The 26,829-nt window shown below is 35.5% G+C and overlaps 1 protein-coding gene across 1 annotated transcript in view; it reads left to right on the forward strand.

Annotated features, from left to right (window-relative positions):
* The first annotated feature begins 366 nt into the window (after positions 1-366).
* LOC149807088 (eukaryotic translation initiation factor 3 subunit I-like) overlaps positions 367-26,829 on the forward strand; it is a 30,071-nt gene continuing 3,608 nt past the window's right edge. Inside the window, exons 1-8 of the mRNA XM_089961760.1 lie at positions 367-493; positions 8,121-8,301; positions 10,398-10,463; positions 12,334-12,483; positions 14,017-14,144; positions 17,017-17,127; positions 17,659-17,748; positions 23,718-23,884. Of these exons, the coding sequence (XP_089817886.1) occupies positions 491-493; positions 8,121-8,301; positions 10,398-10,463; positions 12,334-12,483; positions 14,017-14,144; positions 17,017-17,127; positions 17,659-17,748; positions 23,718-23,884 (896 nt within the window). The 5' untranslated portion in view covers positions 367-490. The remainder of the gene's footprint in view (positions 494-8,120; positions 8,302-10,397; positions 10,464-12,333; positions 12,484-14,016; positions 14,145-17,016; positions 17,128-17,658; positions 17,749-23,717; positions 23,885-26,829) is intronic.

The raw sequence follows: 26,829 nt of genomic DNA on the forward strand, positions 1-26,829 counted from the left end.
ATTGTGCCTGACAAAGTTTCTCAAATAACTATGGTAGCTAATGCGAGAAAGAAAATGTGTCAAGGAAGAGTTGGAAAAAGGTAGGGCAAATGACTTTGACTACCGAGTGCTAATAGGGCTTTCAAAAGATTCAGGGTAAACTGCAGGTTAAATTTTTTTGAAAGAGAAAGAAAAAGTGAATTCATGCATATTAAAAAATAATGGCGTAAAAATGATGACATTGTAAAATTATTATAATTATTATTATTATTATTATTATTATTATCGAATCGCATAAACCAGTCTTTTCTAACCTGGGCCTTTTTCGTCATGTTCCCTTCTGACCCGTTAACTGTCTTTCTGGACCGGTCCCTTTTTAACCCGGCCCTTTTCCGTACCGGTCCATCGTGACCCGACAATGTTTGTACAGTGAGAAAAACCAGTCAAAATCCTTTAACGTTCAGGATCCGGTACGCATGTTTGCAGCGAGCAAGTTATCCAACTTAACAAGATGGTAAAGATTTGTGTGGAGTACATATATAATATCATTATTATGTGGTCTTTGTTTTGCTTTAGGTAGATTACTGACATACTTTTAGACGTTCGAAAATAGTTTGGTGTATTAATAATGACAAGATGAGCTAGACTTTTATAGTATGCCCCCTACCCCCATTGTCATTATATTGCCTCATAAGACAGTCGGAGACGTTCGTCTCTGTCATAAAAAAAGGGAAATTGTTAGTGACACTAACAGTCCTTGCTCCAGTTAATGCGAATTGATTAGCTGGCTGAGGTCGAAATCGGACTCCAGAACCAGGCATGGGATCAATTACAGGTGCTCGATTAGGATTACAGGTTGTTAACTTGAGCACTGATGTCCTGCATGTAAAATTTTGACGCTGATATTTATGTTTTTGGGCGTCTAGGTCTTATCGTATAAATGACGGCGTTCTGTAGCGTGTTTTGATGTCGACTAACATCGCAATGAAAGTCAAATGTTCAGGAATATCTCACACAACTGGCAGCCAATAACGACCCGTTTCTACAAATTAAAGTTACCAGTATAATGTTTTAGTCAGGCTTTGCTTACTCTGATGTATTTTTTTCTAAGAAATTAAAATTCTCTTAAAAGATATGGACATGTTTTCAAGTTTCGTTGGCCTACATTTCAGTTGGCTGAAATGTTATGGATGCTGGGAATGTGAAATTGGGTTAAGTTGAAGTATACTTCTGTAATGAAATGAATATAAATATATTAATATCAAAGAAAGTGTTTAGATAGCTTTGTTTTGTTCAAGATTCTTATCCGTTTTACTGATTCCATTGCAATCCAGTTAATGTAGGCCAATGGAACTTGTCCATTTGCTTGTGTGGGAATTTGAATTTAGTAGGAAAAAGACATCAGAGTAAGTAAAGTCTGACTAAAACATTGTACCTTTAATCATAGAAAAGTGCCAATATGGGCTGCCAAGGGTATGAGATATTCCTAAAAATTTGACTTGTAGTTCTCATGTTAAACAACAATGGAATACAGCGCTTTTTGGGGGGCATTAAGACCTTGACACCCAAAACAAATATCAGCATCGAGGTCTTGCATGTAGGACTGTTGAGAACTGATGATTATGATTGCAGTTGGATTTTATTTGGAAACCTTGATTATGATTACAGGGGGATGATGCTTGACACTTTTTTTCTTTTCTGGGCAAATATACATATTTGTTACTGAAAAACATGAGCTAAGTTTTTATAAAAATAAGCTTGTATATTGGGCACATCAGGGATGGTCCTGGCTTTTAAGAGTTGTTGCCAGAAAATTGCCAACCTCAATATTTTGCCTCTAATTTTCAAAAATTTTGTCAGATCAAGCAGTGAATATTTTCCAAGTCTATTAATCTAATAGGCAATGAAGATTGAAAAAGATTGGATAGTTATTACTTTATTGACAACAAACAATGCAGCCATAATATTACAAAATAAATCGGGGCCCCGAGTGGTTTAAAGCACTCTCCGTTACGGATCACTGCCATCTCACCTCTGTTTGCATGGGTTCAAGTCTAGGATTTGACCAATGTGGGTATGTGAGAAAGCTTGTCAGTAGCTTCTCGTGGGTCGGTGGTTCTTCCCAGGGTTTTCCAGGGTTCTTCCTCCACCATTAATATTGGCCACCATGCATAGCCGAGCGTGTGCTGAAAAATGGCGTTAAACCCAACAACAACAAAATAAATCATTACATGACAGTTTTGCACTACTTCCATGATCTTTGCATCCCACATCACCTTTAGTGCATAGGTGTGACTGTTATCACTGAAAAAATAACTGCATTATCAAATGTAAAATATAGACTTTCCTGACATCTACAGTCACCCTCTCTATCTCTCTTTCTCTCTCATTGTTTTAATAGAAACTTCAGGTACTAAGCGAATCTATATTATATATATTATTTTTGAAATAATAGTTTTGTAAGGAACTTTAGTTAATGACATTTTGATACTAAAACCCAATGATCGTACTTTACAATGTAAGATAAGTGACATATACTGTGATGTCAATTTCATGCATTCAGGAATTAAATGACCCCCTTCCTTTTATGGCTAGTTTCACAAAGTACATCTCCGTCAACCAGGAGTTCAGAAATTTATTTTTGCTTTACATGCTTTGCTTGTAGTTAATTGCTTTCTAAATCCAAAGACTGATACTTAATGACGTATATTTTTTTCTCAACAAGCAAACTAAGATCCCCATTCCTACAGATGAAACTTACATGAGTCAACACCTGGCATTTATGTACTGTAATAGTCTGTATATATATATATAAGCATTAATTATCATCATTAAATTAAAAGAAGGAATGAAGAAACATATCACAGAGCATATGTGCCCACAAAATACTAATTCAGAATAAATATGTTATTTAGTAAGCAGTGTTATATGCATATATGAGTTAACAATAAGGAAAACATGGTGGGATATAAATTGTGGGAAATAGTTATCACATGTAGCTTGAGTCCACATTTGAACCGATAACATAAATTTACACCCATTTTAGGCATTGTTAGTTATAACAAAAAAGGGCACTGTTTATTTCTCAATCAATTGCTAGTGCTTTCACTCACTGTAGAATAGACGGTTTCTTTGAAGTATGTCGAACAGGCTTGAGTCTAACCTTTAGCTATTGTGCAGATTAGGCAGCTGACCAGAATATGAAATGAGGGCACATGGGGGGGAATAACGCACTCCATAGGGAGAAACGGCATGTCCTTTGATAATTTAACAAGTATTGGACCCTAAAACTCTGAATATTTAGTGAAAACAATGCTTAAATATGCTGCAAAAAACTTCCCGATGGTAGGTCCCAATCTGCGTGTTTTCGGATTCAATCTCCCAAGTTGGTTTTTGGAAAAATTATATTTTTCATGACATGGTATAATAACTGTACAGTATTATTTAAATTTATTCAATGACTATTTGGAAATCTTTGTGTACATTTGAAACTGCAACACAGAAGGGGCATTTTTGGTTGGAACATATTCATATTTCTTGGCACTATTATAATTGAAAGGACCTTTAGGAAATTTGAATTCATTCACCATGCTCTAAGTTAATTTAATTCTTTCACTATGCATTTTGAGAAACAAATTATCTTCAGTTATGCAAAACCCTGTTTGTTTTGCCATTTCTTGTTGCATATTTGAAGTCCCTGGAGTCATAATATGGATTGGTGGCAAAGTAAAAGATCAATGAGCAAAATTAACATATGTTACTTACCCCGCCTGGATTCATGCTTGGTAGCACACTCCTTCAAAATATCACAACCAGTTGTAAATGAATTGACGACTTGTACCTTGATACATATATCACAGACCGCTCCTGTGGCCTAGTGGTTAGAGCATCCTCCTTGGATGCGTGAGGTTGTGGGTTTGATCCCTGTTCGAGTCATACCAAAGACTTACAAAAATTTTACTAACAGCTGCCTTGCTAGGCGCTCAGCATTAAGAGATCAGTGTTAGGACTGGTCAGCCTATTGTCAGGATACTGTGACTGGGTGGGACCTCATGCTACATGTCTGCGGCATGATGCCCCAGTTCTAGGCATCACTATAAACTGTCACACTGCAGACATCATAGCGATATGACTGAAAAATTGTTAAAGCTACGTTAAAAATCCAAATCACACACACAAACACATATATATCACAGAACATCTGCTTTAACTTTGTATCATATCTTGGCCAGGGATGCCCAAGTTTCCAGCTGTTGAGAAATTTTTGTGAACATTTGACGTGTTCATCATGGTGTGGTATTGCACTTGAAGCATTACTACCATCACTACATGTAGATGATGTTGGACTGTCAGGTATAACATCAGGTTCAGTGACTGTTGTCTGATGAATTTGCACTAAATCCAAATGCTGTTAATTTTGTTAACTTATTCTTAGGATAAGACGATGAACTCACAAAGTCTAACTTGTATTTACCAATGATAAAGTTGCACTGTTGACAGTATATAATTCTGATTGAGATTATTTTCATTTGCTTTGTATTTATACACAGCAATCATTACACGGATTGGTGGCAATGTAAAAGATGAAAGGTAATCAGTTTTCTCTGAAGTTTCAGGAAAACTATTTTATTGGTATATTTAAAAAAAAAACGACAGAAGGATTAGTCGTTGTTCAATTAATTGTAGCTGTTTCTGTTCATGCCCTTAGAGGTCGGTCGATTGTAGGTATAGTCCAATAGCATGACTGAGTGTATCACAGCATACAATACTCAGACCAGATGTCAACATAAGTAGATTATGATGTAATAATGCACTGTAAAGATGGGTTTGTCAATTTGAACAAATTATTTATGTAACAGATTCAAGAGCATTGTGTATCCATGATTGTATGTACAAATTAAACAGCCAAAAAAAATCACCAGATAGTATATTTTGTCACCAATAAGGGGGAAAAAATAGCAGTTTGCGACATTTGCGAAGCCCATGACAATCCCTGCACATAAAATTACCCATTCCTTATTGTAATAGTCAATCTTCAGTTTTTCTTTTGTTTATGGAAACTTTGATTATTCTTATAATTCTTAATAATATAATTAGTGATTTTTTTTTTTAATTGCAATTACACTATGCAGTTTGCAATTACACTGCAAATGAAGGACGATTACGATCATAGAGTTTCCAAAATCGGTGATTACAATTGCAGCTTACACTGTAATCAGTTTCATTTGAAATTGATTAAAATAGTAATTGGCCCCCATTGCTTCTCTGGACTATTCAGTGCTAATTTTATTGTACTAACTCCAATAACCCTTCATCCAGTTAGCGTAGGGTGACTAACTGGATCAAGTCAAAATCTGACCACTTGCAAAATCTGCTTATTTTTTATTGTACTGTTGGTATGTTTAGACACATGGTCATAAAGATGTCTAGTCCTACATTTGACCCAGATGATTGGTGGGGAGTCCTCATTTGGCATTTATATAATAAAAACATTAATAGCAATCATTTTTGCACCAGCCCATTTGTACCCGTTTACTAATTTAAAAAACGAAATGCATCAAGGATATAAAAAATGCACAAAACTTAAACATTTCATTCATCAGTGTCTAATTTATTTTCTAGCCAGATTGCTGCCAGGTCGTAAACACTGTCAACTTATTCATGTTTCACACTAAACAGAAACTCTTTTTAAACAAGCAGACTGCTCACTGCCATTTTGTTGTATCTAAAATAGTTTATTTCAGCAAAAACTGTCGTCTGCATCCAATTTGCAATGGCTGTTTTTAATATTTTAAATATAAATTGAAAAAAATAAAAAGTTTACCCTGTTGCATACATGAGCTGTAACTCCAGAATGTACGAATTGAGATTATCAAAGATAGTGAACTACATTACATTTGTTGCTTGAAAACATAGACCCACCCATGCAAACATGGTGATCATATTTCTAAAGAAATTCCTGCTTTATTCCAAATGCCAGGTTGACAGCATTTGGGACCACACGATGACAGGTTATATATCAGTGAATTAAATGACTAAGTTTTGTGCACTTTTTTTATATCCTTGATGCTTTTTGTTTCTAAAAATGGGAGGGTATGTGAATATTTTTTTTATAGATTATAAACAATAAGTTAATAACTTACTTTAACAATCAGACATACATACTAATTTAATCATGTTGCAGTTAAGTCTTGTTTCCATGCTAAAATTATATACCGACCCACTTATTCTATATAAAAATTCGTTGTGGAGAAATTATTTCACATGAATAGATTCTGCTAAAATATTACATGCAATGTGAAAATATACATAAAAAGTCATTGTGGAAGTCTTTATTGAAATGGTGGCCATTCCACAAGAGTTGCTCAGATCCAGAACATTTATGTTAGGAAACCATGCATGCTGATGGGTTGGCACCTCTGGTTGTGTATTATGGTGGTACATACCTGCCTTAACACGTGTCATGCAAAAGGCATGATTTTTTACTCCCCAAAAATGGTCATGTTTTGAAAAACACGATTTTCAGTAATCTTTTGGGGGAAAAACCACCACTTAATTGTATACCAATGACATGTAGCGGTATAAAAAAACCACCATTTCGTGTCTTACTAAAATGGACTGACAATAGCCATGGTGCTGTGTTAAGTCCTATGAAAACTGCTGTCAGGAAACCCATTTTGTTGATTTGCATTGGTAAAGTTCACAGAGTCAAACAACCCAATTCATTTTAAGTCAAATTGGTGCTAGATGCATATAGAAGAAAAGGTATTACGCATCCTTTTGTGCATGAGAATGTTTAAGCCATCTGTATTAAAGATTATTGGCAAGTATGTGAATGGTGGAAATGTTTTTTTGAAGTTACATTTTACCTGATTCAAGTGATGCAAATCATTATTATTTCTGTTGTCAGAACAGTGTGCAAATGGGCTTCATTTTTGAAGGTGATTCAGGAAGCAATATGCCATCAGCAACACAAGAAAAAACCAGCTTCATGTTTGTGAATAACAGAGGCAAGGTTGTAAGGGTTTTGAATTCTTTGTGCAAACTGCACAACAGCATCGACATAGGTTGTTCTAGATTGCAGAATGTCTGTCAAAACGGCAGCACCAACTGTATGTAACATATCCAACATCCTAAATTGAACATTCAGATTATTTTTTTTAATTATTATTTGTTATTGTAGTGTTGTTAAATTACTGTTAATTATTACAAACTTTTTGGGATGATTTTAGCCCTGAAATAGATTGATTGAAAGTCAGTAATAATCAGACCATTTTGTTTGCAGAGTTGATTTGTGTTGATAAAGCATTAATACCCAAACTGGACCTAGGCATTTATTAACTGCTATGTTACCTGTAAAGCTTCCATTAAACTTGAAAATATTGTCACCTCCCACATTTTCCCTAATGAAGTGGTGAGTCCCAAATGCAATATTTTTTCATTTCCTATAAAGACAAGCTTCAGATACTGTTCTGACAATACTAATACATGTATTATGATCATCAAGATAACTGTGTTATGACCAAGAATTGCTCAGAGAATCCAGCAGGGAAGTTCGAATAACAGTACTATTCAGTCTTTTGTGACTGGATAGAAGAACACTAATGACAACTGCATTACTTTCAAACCCCCTACTGAATTCCTGAGACTACCAAAGAATGCATCTAAGCATATATTTTGCCATCCTGTGGATTTTAAAGACGTGATGTTGGTTTTTATTTAATGTTTGTGTGGTTTTCATTAAATGAGTGTTGCCCATATTTGTATGATGATGATATTTGACAGTCTGTCAACTATTTCTTTCTTTGTAAGTGTGAAATGTTTTAAAAAAACAGAAGCTATTTTCTTTTATTCAGATTTAAATTTCCAATCATTTTCTATAGGTTTATGTAAAAAGTTTGCTTATTCTCAATTGGATGACATCACTTTTTTGGCTCCAGGGCGCAGACCCCTCTTGGGACTTCAGAACACAATTTTTTAGACTACCCCCGCTCCCCAGCTCTATCTTGGAATGTGGTTTTGTTGGGACACTTGCATATATATATCATCATGTAATTGGGGTGAGGGTAGTAATGCGTGCTGCAGACTTAAAGATTTACTCATTATGAACACATGTACAGATGATTGATCTTCTTTTACAGAAGCCGATTATGTTGCATGGCCATGAGCGCTCCATAACACAGATTAAGTACAACCTAGAAGGAGATCTGATATTCACCTGCGCCAAGGATTCCCAGCCCAATGTATGGTACTCCATTAATGGGGAAAGATTAGGCAGCTATAGGGGGCACAATGGAGCAGTCTGGTGTATTGATGTCAGCTGTATCCTTTCATATCTAATACTTCAGTTATGTTTTAGAGCTGTGTTTAGGATTTTGTAGATGAAATTTTGCAACTTTATTCTGCTATAACTGAAGGCCTAGCATAAATAGATGCTGAAAACTGACTCCCAAGAATGAGTGACTGGAGTTCTTTTGAGCTGATACTGTCATTAATCATAGTTTTGTACATAAGCTTGTACATGTTCATTTGCCAAACACCATATCTAGTTGACATAACTAAAGCTGTGGGTAGCCCTTGTAACAGAACATAAAGCACAATGTAAAGCTATCACTGCAACAGTGAAGCGATAAAATGTCTTTCCTTCCCAGCTTTTAGTTAGGGGCAGTGAGAGGCATCAGTCCTTCTCCATCCTTCCCACTTTTGTTTCTCCACAGTAACTTAATTTTTTAATTTTGTCCCGATTTGTTATTGATGAGAATTTGAGGTCAAGTTTGATCATTAGCATTCTGCATCATCATTAGCAGAGTTTCTGCACAAAAACTCCCTTAATTATTTCAACCAAATTTGATATGAAGCTTGATTTTGATAAGATTTCAGCTCTAATTGCTGTACGCAATTGATTGCAGAGCTGTAACCTCAGATTATCAAACCCACCCATTTTTGTTTTGCACAAGAACTCACTTGGATTTCATCTAACTTTGCTCTGCCACTTGATATTTATAAGACTTGGTTTAGTTCAATTGTCACTACTGTAGCCCCAGATTTTCAGACTGACCCCTTTTGTTTTCTGCACGATTTCAACCAGATTAGATATGGCACTTTGCCAATGATAGCGCTTTGGTTGACTTCAGTTGACAGCCTTCTGTGTCATTGTTTGGCAGTTACAGTCCCTGATTTTCACACCCACCAATTTTTCTGCACAATAAATCTATCAATTACTATGGGATTTCAGCCAGATTTGGATGCTACTTGATATTTGAATTTTGGATGAGTTCGATCGTCAGAAACCGGTCATTGTTTTGCATTGTTATAGCTCCTGTGTGTAAGACCAGTCCAGAGTCTCTTCCACACAATAACTTGTGTATTATTGAATTCATCCATATTTGGTATGCGACTTGATATTGATGAAACCATAGCTGAGTTTGATTGTCAGCATTCTACATCATTTAAGAGAGATATCAAACCCCGTTTTTTTAAATTCCTGCACAATAAATCCAATGGTCAGTAAGTCATTCATATCAAATTTGGGTTGCTGCTGGATATTGCTAAAGTTTTGAGATATTTGTTAGCATTCTGCATCATCAGTCATTTTTAGCCCTTGTTTGTCAAACTCATCCACTTTATTTATATAAAGTAAATTCATGAATTATTATTGGATTTCAGCCACTTTTGTCATCTTTTCAAAGATGTTTGCTTGAATTTAAATTTAGATCTTTGTGAAATTTTTCCATTTGATGTAATTAGTTTTCCATAACATTCTGTTGTGTTATAGGTCACGTGACAGTTTCTATATGAAGAGTTTTTAAAAAACAGTTTTTCATTTCCTGATTTAAGTTCAGTCTGTGGAATCATTTACCATGAACAGATGTAATTTGAGAGGAATCTTTTATTTCAATTATTCATTGGAATTACAAAGTGCTTATTGAATTTTTGGACTAAATGAAACTACTTTAGGATTGTTGTGAATTAATTTTAAGACATTTTGGATTATATTGTGGTCATCAGGACTTTTGGTATATCAGCACATTCAAGACTGTTGGCACATCAGCACATTCCATATTGGAATTCATTCAGAACATTATAAACTTTTTAACTTGTGATAGAACATATATGAGTAATCAGGATTTAATTCACATTACTGTGGGTTTCTCGTTAAATCTTCACTTTGTGTTCTAGGGAAATAAATTGTGTTGAATTTTACTAAGCTTCTTGGCATTTGCTTCGTTCTGTTACTTAATGACCATAGAGTTGTAACACAGCACACATCTATGTAGGATAAGCCAGTAGAGGGTAGTAGCTATGATCCTGTTACATTATCCAACACTTACAGGACAGAATTTTATTGGAGACATTTTTAATTTTTAGTCAAAGATGTTTACATTGTCATATCATGTTACCCTTAACACTGAAATTAGGGGATACCACTCAAGTTTTGTCAGGAAGTGCTGACAACACATGCCGATTATGGGATTGTGAAACAGGTATGGTTTGTTATTAAAGGAATATATCATCTTGGTTCATCTGAGCTGTTAAAATTTATTTCTACCACTTATCAAATGGTTTCAGAAAATTTACTTGACTCACCTACATTTTCACTTGTCCCAAAATTTAAATTTTCATGTTTTCGATATCGATGCATTTTAATCCATATTAAAAACAAAAGAAACATGTAATCAAAGGGCTTATTTTTATAGTTATTTTTTTGTCAAGGTATCTTGTATGCACTATTTCTTTCTCTGATATAATAGTATTAATACTTCCATCTGGAAAAGTAGAAAGGAACATACTGGAATTCAGATTTTCCCTAACCTTTTCTCTGATGTCTTAATCAACTGATAGAACAAAGTCTCATGTCCCTAATCTGTTCTTATAATTAGCGCAAAGATTAGCATGGTTCTTTTCCTCGAGCATACATGGCATTTCCATATTGGGATAGAGTGTAGACTGTCAAACAGAGCTCTCATTTATTTATTTTTATTTCATTATTTATTTTTAAAGTGGCCTTGCCTAGTAGAGTATTAGCAATGCACAGGTTTTATGAGGTCCAAACTGTCATGAGGCTTAATTAAGTCCTGAATTTGTCGGATTCATTGACAAATGCATTAGTTGTCTGAGTAAGGTTGCCAATTCTATTTTCTAGGCCAGGATGCAATATACCTCGAGGGTTTAGTATGCAAACTGGAGAATCTTCAGTAATTGGGGGCAGTAGGTAACATGCGGATCTTGGCTGTCCCCTTTAAAAGCTGTTGCAGACTTACTTTTCTTCCTCTTTCTGGAGAGAGAATGCTCAGTGTCCACTGTTAAGGGCTATATGGCCCCTTTCTGACACTATCAAGTTCTCTAGGGTTTCTGCCATTGCGATATAAGAAGCTCTGAAAGGGAAAAATTCACAGAAAATATTAAAACCAGAACCAGAAAATGGTGGAAAATACTTACGTTACCACTGGGACTATGAAAGGGTACACAACTTACTGAAGCACACATGCAAATCTTTATACAGTCATAATAAATAATTACTGTTAATATAAGTCATTTAGTGCCTTCTTCACAAAGATGTGATGATCCTGTACACATGAGCTTTGTTTTATAGAAATCAAAACCATCATATGTGAAAACTATGAGGGATACCTAATGAAGTATCATGTATATTCCATTGGAGTATAAATACATAAAACTTGTAAAAATTGATCTTGCTAACAGTTCATAGCTGCAGTTTGAAGATTCTGGTTTTAAACATCATGTGTCATAAGACTAAATCATTTCTCAATTGGAAGTTCACATTCTCTACAATGATTATATAGGATATTGTTATCCCATGTGCTACTCGTGTGAGTTTCTTAACCAGTGCCACCTTTGTACTCCCCAATAGAAGTGTCAGATCTTTGAATATCTGCTACAGGAAGTGTATGTGCACTTGCTGATAATGGGTAATCATTGGTGGAATGGGGGTGGGGCAAAGACATGACTTGATTTGCAGATATAACAATACTGCATGCTAAAAGCCAAACATAAACGATACAGGAGTGTTTAAGGCCAGAGTAATCTTATTATTTATGACTATTATATTGTCTTTTCACATTATAGATGTCAATGAATACTGCTAATTATTTTCAAAAGACTTTGAAAATTCAAGTCATTTAGACTGTCTGCATGGTGTGATTATTTGATTACATATATTTGTTAACAAAAGTTTTCACTGCTTCAGTGCAATTCATATTCATTGTAGAGATCAATGTAGTCAATATAAGATACAGTTTCTTTGATGTCCTTACATTCTTTTTATTAAAAAGAAAATATTGGAATTAAAAAAAAATATAAATGTATATGATCACTAATTTGTATCCACTACAGGTAAAGAACTAGCAGTCCTTGAAACACGGACAGCTGTTAGGTCATGTGGTTTTTCATACAGTGGGAGGACGTTGATGTACACCACAGACAAAACTATGGGCCAGCCTTGTGAAATTCACATCTATGATGTCAGAGACTCAACACAAGTGTGTAAGTACTGTTAATTTCAAAGATTATGTTTCTTCATTGATTCATACTCAGTCATAATATGTAAGAACATCTACAGCTTTTCATATCCAGTCATTCCAGCTGAAGCAAAGATGTTAATTGTATGTTTTAACATGTTTTAGGCAAAAAAGTGCTAAAATGTTGTTTACTTACCATTGGTCTCTTCTTGGATATGGATAGAGGGACTGTGTCAAATCTTGTAAATCCTCAGTTACTTTTAGAACAGCAGTACATGCTCCTCAAATGAAATAACTACTGGGAGAGCTTGGGAGGGAGTAGCATGTTATGGTTAAGTATGTATCATTAATGAAACCTATTTCAGAAATTGGTTTATTCTTCAGAAATGTTACCATGGAAAGTTAGGTAAGCCATGAAGAGAGTTAATTAGTTCTTTTACAGTAACTCCTGTCAATACCCCTCCCCCCTTTCAAACATTGTAGATAGCTTCAGTGATAAGACCATGCTTTGGTGGGGAATGTTGTAAAGATACCATATGTACTTGCTTATAAGTCGAGTCAGACTGCAAATAACATAGACCCTGACCTGCCACAGCATAATGTGCCTGCAGATTATGGTCTATGTTGTTTGTTCTACTGATTACTCCTAACAAACTGCACAGTTGTGATGTGGTCCTGGAAGAGGCAGTCCCTGGAAACAAGGTCCAAGAATGTCAGGAAAACCTGTGAATGGTAATATATGCATACATTTTGGAGGTCTAAACTGGCTTTAGAGTGTCCCCATAACTGATGTCAAGGGTCCAACATAGGGTCTCTATCATTAACTTGGTTGGCTTTTTCTGAGTAGAATTCCAATTTGTTTGTGTTGTGAATGATTTGGTGAGTTGTACATCTTCCATAGCATTACATGCAAATAGCATATTCAGCAAAGTGAGGAATCAGTGCATTGTTGTTATGTGAAAACATTTCATGATTTGTTATTTCTTCACAGCCAACCTACGATGGCATTATGTAGGAAAACAACATAGACCGAGATCTGCAGTGTTTAGGCAAAAGGCTTTCATTTGGGTCTGTAATCACATTATGTACTGGCAAATCTGCTTCTGTGTTTTTCACAGTTTAGCAAGTGTTCAGCCATATAGAACACAGGCTATTACTGAGGACAAAGAATGTCTTTGCCATAGTTGTACATTCAGGATTTGTATGCTACACCAGAAATATAGAGGGGCCTTTTGTCATACACCTTTCATCCTTCTGTCTTTCTACCCATCCCATCTTTATGGTGTATTTTGCATTTGGGCTATTTTAACATACAAGGTCACAAAACTTTGGATACCGCATGGTATATATAACACTCCTGTTAAAGATTCTCACTCATCTATATTTTGTGTGTCAGTGACTAAAGTCAGGTTTTGCATTTAATTCAGTTTCCTTGCACTATTGGCAATAGAGTTGGTCAATTTTATGAATATGTATTGGTGACTGCAACACTTTGCCAAAGTGGGGAGTCAGTGCATTGTTGTTATGTGAAAACATTTCATGTTTTGTTTCTTCACAGCCAGCCAAAGTCCTGCTATGGTGATACCTAGTGAATCTTCAAAGATAACAGCAGCAATCTGGGGACCTTATGAGGAATACATTATCACAGGGCATGAGAATGGAGAGATATGTCACTTTGATGTAAAGGTTTGTACAAATCGTGGTTCACACTCAGTCAGTTCTGTAAGTAACCTGAAGAACTCCATGAATATGTAATATATAATCTGTCATTGAAAATACATGTACTTAGTTTACTAGACATCATCATGCAGTGGAATAAAGTGAACTCTTACAAACCTGAGAATATAGTATCTGTTGAAAGTTCAGCTCATTGGAAACCTAACATAAAAGACAAGTGGTTGGAGAAAATTCACTTGTTCCCAAATTTAAATCACTTGTCAAGTTATATGTACCTTAAATCATAGATTTTGTTATGTTGTAAAATATTGGGGGTGGGAGAAAGGCAAATAAGGAGTAAACATGGTAATGTCATAATTTAATAACAGACAATGTACACAAAGAATTGATAAATATAATTATGTATCTTCATTGAAACTCAATATATGTAAGTACTGCAAAAACTAGTTATCATCTGCTGTCCTCACTTACTGGAGTTTAAAGCAGTTTTCATAATGAACTAAACAAAAACAGACCTACCCACCCTTGCAATTATGGCGTGAATTTCACTTCAGTGTTTGTGGCCCTCAAGTGGTCTTAGATAATGCTACCTGGCCCTTGGCCGAAAAAGGTTGTGCAGCTCTGTTATAGATAAAATAGTTGTACTGTGGAAATGAAAAAAAGGAAAAAAAGAAAAAATTATGCAAAGAAGCAAGCTTTTTATCGTGAGATAAAATGGGGGGAATACTATTTCAGCAGAGATATATTAACAACAAATGGCTTGCAGTAAGAAAAAACAAAAGCATGTGAAAAAACACCAATGCTGTGATGATACTTGAACACCCACTGGGCTATAAAACATGCTTTAAAATGAAATGCACTCATGACCACTTTTATCTTTTCTCATCGATACTCGTAGTAAGTGTAAAATGATAATGCAGAAATAATTTGCTCATTTCATCTGTTTCTTAATTGCTCTATTGGTTCTTTTTATGATACCTGACATGATAACTGACAGACAGTTTATGCGAAACATTCAAATTTATTTTGAAGATAGCACATAAAACATGGAAAATTTTCAGACTGATTGTACATTTATAGCTGTCAAAGTCCAGTGTGTTTGTCTTAAATCAGTTAATAAAGTAATTAATTCCATTTGTAAGTGTATCAAGACAGTTGTAAATGAATATCTATTTGCATCCTAAAAGCTTGCTCATGTGATTCGTCTGCAGTTTTTGAACTGATAGCAAAAACCAATTATGGCATATTGTCACCAGTGTAAATGCAGGTAATAGAAACCACATGCAGGCAGACCTGCCAACCCTCCTGATTTTGGAGTGAATTTCATGACTCTTGATAGTGATTCACGCTGCATGCAGAAAATTCCTGAAATATAAATCTGCTTAAATCAGGAATAAAATAAATTTTATTCTGTTATGGCTTGTCAAAATAGCAGCAGTAATCACTGATACCCATAACGTTCCTATATTGCTAGTCATGATGATAGTAGAACTATACCCATTGTTACAGTATGCCCTATAGCAAGCATTGTAAAGTAAATAAATATATATTTAGAACAGAAGTTTTATAAATACTCATGAAGAAAACTGGGGCCCAACTGATTTTTTTTTAATGGCACATGTACATACTCATAGCATTTGTAACTTTTTTTTAAACAAACACTACATGAATGAGGCTTTTTCGAGTGTTGGAATTTTTCAGATATTGAAAGATTAGCATGTAACATAATTTGCTTTAGTAACAGTTTTCCACTCATGCACCGACATCGTTAATCATTCACCATTCAATGTTTCATCTTCTTGATTAATACCATTTCGTAATTAAGCTACGCTGCAGCTAACATGTTTTCACCTCCAAGGAAAAAGATTTGTATTCCACAAAACGGGAAGTATAGATTGGAGTACACCAAAATTTGGCCTAGCATTCAGCCATCAAACATCAATGTACATTATGCTTGTTGCACAGTATTGTGCTGCGAATTTTACAGTTGCGAATGTGCACATGGACTGGTATTGTTGCTTGCAATTTACCTGTCATGCATGTACCATGTAGTAATATTATTATATAGTACATGTCTAACTTATAAAAACTTCGACTAGCTGCCAAGTGGTGCAAAAATTTGCTGTTATTTATGATGACTGAATTCAGTGGCACAAAGACCCAGAGATGTATGTGTGGTCATTATAAGAGTACATCAGATTAACAACATTAGTTTTCATTATTGTGTTTGTTTCCTAGTGTAGCTAAATAAGTAGTGCATGTGATCTAAAAATCAAGACAGGTTGAGACTTAGAAAAAAGCCATATGCAGATTTTGGGTTAAACAGCAAACTGACAAGGATTGTAATGAGGTTCAGAAGTGTTAAAGTTGCTTGAACTGATAATTTGGATGGCAAGTGTAGCCAAGTGTAGCCAAGTGTAAGAAAGTGAGTGATGCCTGGTTTAATGTTCAGAATAAGCCCTTTCCTTGAATTGACAAAATTCAGGCTCATTCTAATGGACAAACAAAAGCTATATGTCAGTGGTGTAACAAATTTGGAAAACTCATTAACAAGCACTGGATCTTCTCATCTGGACATTTAGCCACTTCAGGTATGCCCAGTATACTTATGTGAGGGGATTGCCATGTTTGCTTATGGGACTCCAATTTTTACCAAAATAGGAATCCTGGATTCCTTGTTTTAAAATACTAGCAAGACCTCTATTTACATATCAACATCTTCTGTCATTATTCTTTTAATGTGTTAGAGTGTTCACTAGGACTCTTTGTGTTATATAAGGATAACAATCTGAAATTAATTCAAACAATGCTGATGAAACAGATATAAAATCTTTGGCCCATAACATCTCAGCTTATTTCCTGCATTTTATTCTGTCCACAGACTGGTGAAAAGCTGATCTCAGTGAAGGAACATAATAAACCTATTAATGATATACAGGCATCCAAAGATATGTCCATGGTAATATCAGCTTCAAAAGATTTCACAGCAAAGGTAGGTCTAGAAGCATGGAATTTTTTCAGGTATTGCTCTCGCATTATAGAAGTCTCAATATGATAACTTCATCAATTTGCAAGTATCAGTGATTTCACATAATTACATAATAAGCTAGTTCTCATGTTGTCAGGCTAAATGTAAGCAAGAAACATGTTTCATATGATGACCTTTCATTTTTACACAAATGATGTCTCATAGCCATTGAATGCTGCTGCCATAACTAAATATAAGAAAACCCATTTTAAAAAAGACAAAATATTAGAGTCACATTGAGAACCGTTCTGAACATAATGCGTTCAATCCAGATTATTTTCCCATAGCAGTTAATCTGACTTTGAGGCATATGTCAGTCACATGAGTAATATGGGATCCACTTGGACTTCTTGTTTTTAACAGATTTCCTGTAGTATGAACAGATTTTTCTCAGATAAGATGTTCATGAATACAAAATTTTAAAATTATGTAACCTCGTAATCAATGTTACTATAAAGGAACATTGAGTTTTTATGAAAATCTTGTCATTTGCAGTTGTTTGACACTGCTACATTACGTCACATGAAGACCTACAAGACAGATAGACCAGTTAACTCTGCAGCAATCTCCCCTGTGATGGAACATGTAGGTTTGGCTTTGTGTATTCCACATTTAGATATAGGAGCCCTGTACTAATCACTTGTGCTGTTTTTCTGTCCATCTGCCCATCTTTCTCAGTCATACCCTGCAAGTTTTTTTATATCTGTATTCAGTTAAGAAACTGAGAATGTACCACTAGAAAAATTCTGAGAAATTTTGAAGAAATGCAGTTTATATAAAAAAATTTTGACTCACTTTTAAGGACTTTAGCCATATGATTGTTTAATTTCCGTATAATATGTTTACAGAATTTTAACATTTTTACCATTATCTTTTACATTGTAGTACTTCATATTTATTTTGGAAGAGTTAATCAAGGTTGTGTTTTGTAATTCTTGATAATCATTTTTGTAAAATGTTGTGACTCGTTGGTCTTAAACTAATTAACATAAAAGGGCAAAAACCAACAAGTTTTGTAAAAGTTCAAAAAAATAATTTATTTCCCTAGAATACAAAGTGCAAAAGAACTTGCTTAATTGTGAATTAAGTTGTAAGTAGTCTTAAAAGTTTTATCACAATTCCAAATGTACAAGTTCCAATTGAATTCTCTTGGTATTCCAAATTACTACCTGTTGATATGTATGTAGTCTTGAATATGCTAATGTGCCATTGCCTGGTTTGTGGTGATGTGTTAAGTCTTTTGATATATGACAGTATAATCCACAGTGTCCTTGACTGAATTCATTATATTTCCATATGAATGTTTTAGTCATAGAATATTATTGAGCACTTTGTAATTATAGTGAATAATAATTTAAATAACTAAATCCATTTTTGTTCACATTTTCCCATGTCATAAATGTTGCATGGGAATTTATATTCAAGTAAAAATAGCACACCATTCTATAAAGTTTTAAGTAATCTTTGCCTTCTTGGACCCTTATGTAAAAATTTCAGTTTTATATGCCTGTGTGATGTTCTCCACCAATCTGTCTGTTACCAGATTTGTTTGCACACAGTATCTCTGTTCTGCATAATCTGCATTTGCCATACTTTGTGGATGGCATGCACTTTAGTTAAAGAAACATCTAATCGATTTGGGGTCAGAGGTAAAGGTCACTGATGGAAAAGAAGAAAAATGGTTTATGCACATTAGTATTAGTTTTATATCACATACCTGGACCAAATTTTGTGGATGGCTTGGGGTAAGGATGCATATATGTAGACACCCACGATTTCACTGTAGGGATTACTGAAACAAACCTCAAGTTAATTACTTGTGGAACACTTGCAAAATTATGAAAATATAATAGTTTTAGTAAAATCTGGATATGTGCCTGTCAGGTTTTGTCTGGCTCAGGGTTTTCAAATTAGACTCAGTAGAATTCATCAGGGAACCATCTTAAATATACAGATGCTTTCATCTACCTTTATGGTTCATGCAAACATCCCACATGATCAAGCTTGTGCTCTTACATTACAAGTTCAATCTGGTAGTGTCATTCAGCAAAGAAAAATACATTGAAGGCATAAGAGACATTGAGTCATTTAAAAACTACAAATAATTGGCGCAGAAATTTGAAAAAAAAAAACAATATTTAGATTCTTGGCCATGCTTGGAAAAACAGTAGGATAGGTGACTATTGCCTTGATTGGATCAGGGGTCAAGCTAGACTTGAATTTTAGGGAGAAGTGACATCTCCTTTTGGACAGGACAGGGAGAAGAAGTGAATGCTCATCAGGGAGAAATGGATGCAAAGCAAGAAATATAATATATATGTGTGTGTGTTCTCTTATTTGAATTACACTCTCTGTTTCTCAATATTCATATTTGCTTTTAACATTTGATTTAAACAATACTTTATTTTCAAGTAGAACATTTTGGGGTTATTTTGGCCAAATAAAATAATAGAAACTACACTGTAACAAATTTTAACTGAGTAACCAGAATACATTATTGTAATTGCAAGTTAATTTTAAATGTGTAATCAACTACCCTTAATCATTTTTGTTGTTGTTATACTTTCTAAATATTCACAATAACGACACTTTCACACATTTTTAATAGCGCTCGAAACAACCCCTGTACAATGTGCATGAGGGCAAGTGCACGTGTCTTGAGATCATACTGTTTGTCCTCATTTTTTGTTTCCGATAAAACATTACCATAACTATTCATACATAACACACTAAAATGCATAAAATTACATACGCGACTCCTTTATTGTCGGTATATGAACTAAACCCTTCTTTCCAACCTAATAACGCATACATGGGTCCATCTGTTGTTAGAAGAAGGTTTTTTTTATAATGTAACCATTCATTTTATATAGCTTCCTTACAATTGTGCATTGATTGGATTGTAAATTTATGGTTTATTTATTTGTCTACCTACTCGTCGTAATTTTAGACATTGGTTAAACAGTATCTGCTCAGCTGCTTTTTCCATATTTTCACAAATACTTTTCAAGTGAGAAAATAACTTTGACCTTACAACGCTTCTCACGAATTCCACAAAAAGCATTATCCCATGCATTTCTGACCGACATAATTGCATTTTAAAGTTAAATTTTTAAATAACATAATACCTAGGCTTTACTTTCTATGAATTGTTTATTTTTCTGAATGTATTTGCCTGATGATTTACAAAAACAGACAATCAATATCCGCCATTGTTTCCCAGTTAGGATAGGTTTACTTACAGTAGTTTCAAACTAATTTTATGATGTAGTAGTGTACAAGAGGCAGTTAAAATATCTTGATCACCGATTCAGTTCATAAAACAAAAATTCTATTTACATACTATTGTTAAAGTTCCGAAACACAAGTTTGAGTTTACCATCAAAGGGTTACATGAGGAAATCTGGCAGTGATAGTTGCTATATAGCTTACACAGGAAAGTGTTAATGGTCAATGCTATCAAAACACATGTCTATCAATGTGCATAAGTTTGTCAGTGTAATCGATATCAAAACTAGACCAAGCTACTGATGGCTTGATGAACACGTTTCGCTACAACACAATACTGGAATTAACCTGGTTAAGGCAAGGGGGCATCTCAAAAGTGGTCAGTCAGTGTACCACACAGGGCAAAGTCATTTTCGCTTTTCTAACAGAAGAAAGTGAAGTTTACATTTTTTATGCGACTTAGCCACCCACTTCGCCTGGTAGCGTGACTCCAGTTGGATATAGTATCAATTTGAATTTTGATTACAGCTGGAAAAATTGTTGTTATTGCTGTCACCACAAGAATAAAAAAAGACATCAAAAGACTACGTCATGTTGAGTGATCTAGCAAAAAGTAATTAAGCTTCATGGGGTTGTGAAGCTAATGTTTCTGAACTGGACTGAACATCATTATGGCCAAAGTATACTTTGCGCTATTTTTGAGTTTAACATTATGTAGCCATTACAGCATTAAACCACACTTCTAAACTGTTTGGAAGTGTGTCATAAACTCCTTGGAGAAGTGTCATTAAACTTAATGTACACATTTGTCCCATGTCTGATTGATCCAGATGAAATGGTGCAGCTTGTACATGCAATATGGCTTCCACAGCAATCATCTTGAAAATCTGATTGCTGCTTCTCCAGATCTGATGGTTGTATTGATATAGGGTTTTGTATTGCTATAGGGTTTTGTATTGGTTGTATTGCTATAGGGTTGTATTGGTTGTATTGATACAGGGTTGTATTGCTGTAGGGTTTAGTATTGATATAGGTATTTTTTACCAAAAGACAACTTTGTCCTAAATGAAAATGGTCTGATGGAGATTATTACTCTTGAAGTGAATTTTAACTCAATTTTATATTTAGTTGATAGTAGATGGCAACATGTCATCGAATTGAAGGTCAAAAAGGTCTTGATCAGGTTTTATCTGTACTGGCTTATGAGCATGATAATACAAAGGAGTATAGATGGATTTTTATTACACCCAGTTTGTATATATATCTAATCAGGAATGATACCACTTAAATAACTTTGTTTTTTTGTGGGGGGTTTTGCTAAACAAATGTGTTAATAACAGATTTGCCAAACATCATGCTGGTAGATTGTGGCACTTCAGTTATGTTCAAACCTTGGCATCAGGTTCAAGATCAAAGGTAATGACAAAAAATTCTGTGTTGCACTTACAAGTATCTTGTAACTTGGACATGCAAGAAAATGTTTTTGTTGCCATACTTGATATATTGTAGCTTCAAATGAAAATCTGAGTTTCCATACTTTGGAGTTAAACAGAATACAAAAACAGAAGAAATGGAAATTGTCTTATCTTGGATTTCAGGAAATTATTTTTTGTCAGTAAAGTAGCAGTCCCTTTGATAAACATCTTTATATAAACCACACTCTTAAAAGTCCAAGACCTGATGGAACATCATCCCAAGATGCATCACAGCTCAAAAAGTTTGCATATAATCTCCTTTTATGAGATGTACGAGGGCACGTTGGGCCTATTCTACATTTTAATGGTGCAAGAATGAATGTTTTCATTTTGGGGCAAAAAGGTCAAGTCACTGAGTGAAACAAAACAAAAAGGTTTGTGCAACATTGTAAAGATTGAATGCCCGCACATTTCCTCCCCATACATGTGTATTACCTATTGTACTAATGTTAATGTGTTTGAGGAATGTATTCAATGGAGAAAGTAATTTTTTGTAATTATGTTTCTCAGAGAATGCCTGATCAGGTTAAACTGGTAAATATCCAGTTGATGGGCAGCCACCTAGTGAAGTAATTTGTAAAATGTAGTTTTCACCTTTATGGGATTACTTGATGCAGGAGGTAGTGCAGTTTATTTCCTGACATTAATATGATCAGGTGATTATTCTCAGAGAAACCTAATTTAAAACAAAATTTACTTGTTGTTACTCGAAAATGTTTATGAATTTCAGGCCTGACACTCTGCATTTACTAGTTTTTGAAGGGGAAAAAATGTGATATAATAATGCTTATGCCTAAATCTGTCTGACATTGATGTACATAAAAAAGATACACATACATTTTCATGAGAAGTTGCACAACGGATTTTAAATTATTTTAGTTACTGCTTAAGTTTCTTTTTTACATTATTCTTGCTGACAGGTTGATTCATCTGTTTAATTAATAGCTAAAACATTGAGGTTTTTAATGAAAATAAGACACTTGGCTTCTCCATCATAAACTTTGACTTGTTTCAATTAATAAAGGTTACTTTAGACTGTTGTTACTTGAAATGGTCAAACGAACCCTTTTAGTTTTGCAGATTTGAAAATGTTACTTGAAATGGTCAAATGGACTGTTTTGATTGGGCAGATTTTGAAGTGTTACTTGAAATGTGCAAATGGACCTTTTTGATTGGGTAGATTTTGAAATGTTACTTGAAATGTGCAAATGGACATTTTTGATTGAGCAGACATTGAGGTGTTACTTGTGTAGTTGTGCCCATTTGATTGAGAAGACTATGAAATGTGGAACTGTGTCCTTTTGATTGGACATAAACTTTGAATGATTCTTGAAATGTGTGACTGCCCTTTTGATTGGGCAGATTTTGAAATGTGCAAATGCAGCTCTTTGATTTGGCTGACTTTGAACTGTTACTTGAAATGTGCACATGTGCCCTTCTGATTTTGTAGACTTTGAAATATTTCTTGAAATGTGCAAATGGTCTTTTTGATTGGGCAGAATTTGAAATGTTACTTGGGCAGAATATTTTCAAGTAAGATTTGGATTCTAGCACATTTTTAAAATGGAGTGTTCAGGTTTTCTTAGATTGTATTATGGAAACATAATGTCAAGAAGAAAATTATTGTTATACATGGCACTAGAATGTTATTCCAGCTCTCATTTTTGGTTTTTGATGTTCAAAAACAGTCTAAAAACATTCAGAAAATTCAGTGTGAGATTTTATTCAAGCTGGGAACTTATTGGTCATTCTTTGTGTTTAGCCAGTAAGACACTTATTAGACATTGCCTGAGATTCAATATTTCTGGAGTGAGGGAGATATACAATGCCATGTTCATTTGTTTTTTGCAGGTTGTGCTTGGTGGAGGACAAGAAGCCATGGATGTTACCACAACGTCAACAAGGATAGGGAAGTTTGATGCTAAATTCTTCCATCTTGTGTTCGAGGAAGAATTTGGTAGAGTGAAAGGTCATTTTGGTCCAATCAATAGTGTTGCTTTCCACCCAGATGGAAAAAGGTTTGTGTCATCAGTTGAAAGTATTATGCAGATATTTTTTTTATTGAAAATTATGAAAAACGTTTTTAAAGTAGGAACTTGTCAATATTTTAAGACTGGCCCAGTCATACCAATGACTTTTAAAATAGGTTCTAGCAGCTGCCTTGCTTGGTGCTCAGCATTACAAGGTTAGTGTTAGGAATGGTTGACCTGCTGTCAGGATAATGTGACTGGGTGGGAGGTGGTGCCACATGTCTGCAGCATGATGCAGTGCTAGACATCAATATAAACTGCCACACTGTAAACATCATAGTGATATGACTGGAAAATTGATGAAGCTACATTAAAAATCAAAATCAGACACACACGCACACGCACACACACAATTTTAAGATAACTTATAAATTGATGTCAATAAGTGATGTTGATTTAGAAAAGAAGACAGATTTATGCATTAGATTGTAGGGGCATATGATGAAAACATGACACTTTCCTTCATGAGCCTTCAGAGTGGAGGGCCTTCTTGCTCTCGAGATTCTCTTCACAATTGAAGGTTTGAATTGTTTGTCTTGCAAGGCTGCCCTGATAAGAGCAGAGCATGAAGAGGAGGACAATCTGAGGAAAACCCGTGACTGTGGTTGCAGGAAAAGCTTTGGGTTGGACGGAAACGTTTTTTGCAGATCTATTGCTAGAATGAGTAGATCAGTGACCCAGCACTGGTCCCATCTAAGAGGGTAATCAGAATCATTTTGCCATTCTCACCTCGTAATTTCTGGATTATTTTCAGTATCACCTCCACAAGAGGGTAGGCAAATGCCTACAACCCCTCTAAAATATTGACAATGCATCTGTGGCCCAAACTTTTGGGTCTGGATCTGGGGAGATAAAATTGTATAACTTACGATTCCACCTTGTCGCTGAGTGATTGATCAGATACCCCCAAACTGCACAGATCTGAGTGAAGACCGATTGATGGAGAGACCATTCTTTGTGAAGGACTTGACCTCTCTTGGATAGAGTATCGGCCAAGTCATTGTCTGCTTGGAATGTATCTGATTTGTATGTTGATATGGAGATTATAGCAGCAACACAGAAAATTGCCAAATCATAACAAAGGTAGGGTGATTTTGGTTCCTCCTATTTTGAGGAGATATGTCACCTTTAAAGAGTTGTTAGACCTAATGAGGCCAGTTTTGCCTGAGAGTCAACGTTTTCAGAAGTGAAAGGCATTGATGACAAACTTCATTTCTAAGATGTTGATATGTAGAGGCCATTCCCCTGGCTCACACCTGCCGCTAACGGTAGTGAAAGTTGGCAATAAGTAGATACCTCAGCTGTGCATACTAATGTCGGTACATGCCATTATTTCCACTTGGGGCTTTCTTCAGCGGGATTCCCATGGTCAGCCAACCTGGGTTGCACCACTGATGCACAGATGAATCTCAGCCATGACGATGACTGTTTGAGAGGACTTGAAAAGGGGCTCACAATGTCCACATAAAAAAGATGGCAGAGTGGGAGCAAGTCCTGCAGATTGAGTAAACTAAGGGGTTGCAAAAACTCTTTCATTGAAATCCTGCTCGAATTGGACCATACAAGTTTGACGATTCTAATTATGCTATCACAAGGAAGTCGCGCCACAATCCAGTTGGTTAAAAGTTCCATGTAGAAAAGTCTGGCACCACTCTGACTTTTGTTTTTTTAATGAATGACCGTATCTCCTCTTGTAGAAAGGTATCCTTCTTTTGATCTGACAGTGTATCCATGAAGAGGGGAGAGGAGAAGTGGTTGTTGATAAACGAAACCTGAAGCCCCTTTGAAGAGTGACCTGTATCTCCACCACCCCACCTCATGTTATGAGGGAAAGGGTTGATCCAGTGAGCTCAGAATTCGGTTCCTTACCACTCTGTGTATGATTGCTTCCTTGGGGTTGATACTGCTGCACATGTGACTGAGAATATCCCCTTTCCTTAGGCCATATAACATCTCTTCACACTGGTGGGGGTTGAGTGGTTCCATATGCCCGTGTGGGTAAAGTGGATGGGCAGTTCCTGAGCTACCTGTCTCAGAGCTTCTTCTATGGTATCTTCACAGCAACGGTGATCCAAACAGGTCATCCAGAAAGGGAGGGTATGACATGGTTTGAGCCACATGGGTCATAGACATGCGACACGTATCAGATGTAAATTGGCTGAACTTGTCAAAGTATTGGCCACGGTATGGTGAGCAGCCCTGGTCAATGACCCTAGCAATCCTAGCTGTTGCTTCCCAAGCATGGCTATTGCCGGGTTGGCTCTGTTGAGTCTGAAATCTGCCACTGAGGCCAAATCCAACACTGAAGGTGCAATGACAACCCAAGCCAGCTCAGGCGTGGAATGGGGCACATATGTCCACCTTATATAATAGATGAGCAGACATGTGAACTGCTGCTATATTCTTGCCATGTGCTGGGAGATCAGTACTGAAGGCCTATGTCTCCTTAAGTTTATTCAGTTGTGGAAGGAGCCAGAGGGATGGCGTCTTTTACTCCTTGTCGAGATCTACTGATTCTTTAGTGGTAGGGAGTGGAGGGCATTTTGAAGTTGTCAACACCCTATAAATGTCTTTGATAGACACTTGAAAGCTAAACAGTCCGTTCCATAGTTGGATGTGAGTAAGATGTGAAGGATGGTGGATATGAAGAAGTTTCATTGTACTCACTGTGTGTCAAGGCCCAATCTGGGTCTATTTGCAGATGTGGAAAGTACATATTAGGTGGCATGAAGACTTTATTTCATTCATTAGCTCTCTCTTGTGGATAAGCATTGAACATATGGAAGTCCCCCACTGCTGACAGATTTGCCCTGCAAATGGTAAACCTGAAAGCTGGTGGTACAGAAGACAGTCCATTCACTCCAAGGGCCTGGCTGGACAGACAGATTTCTCATTGAATTCTCCATCATAGAAAGGGCATGTTGCCAATTATA

Source organism: Sinohyriopsis cumingii, chromosome 1 (genome assembly GCF_028554795.1).
Source record: "Sinohyriopsis cumingii isolate HCF-2022 chromosome 1, ASM2855479v2, whole genome shotgun sequence".
In the NCBI taxonomy this organism is placed as follows: Eukaryota; Metazoa; Mollusca; class Bivalvia; order Unionida; family Unionidae; genus Sinohyriopsis; species Sinohyriopsis cumingii.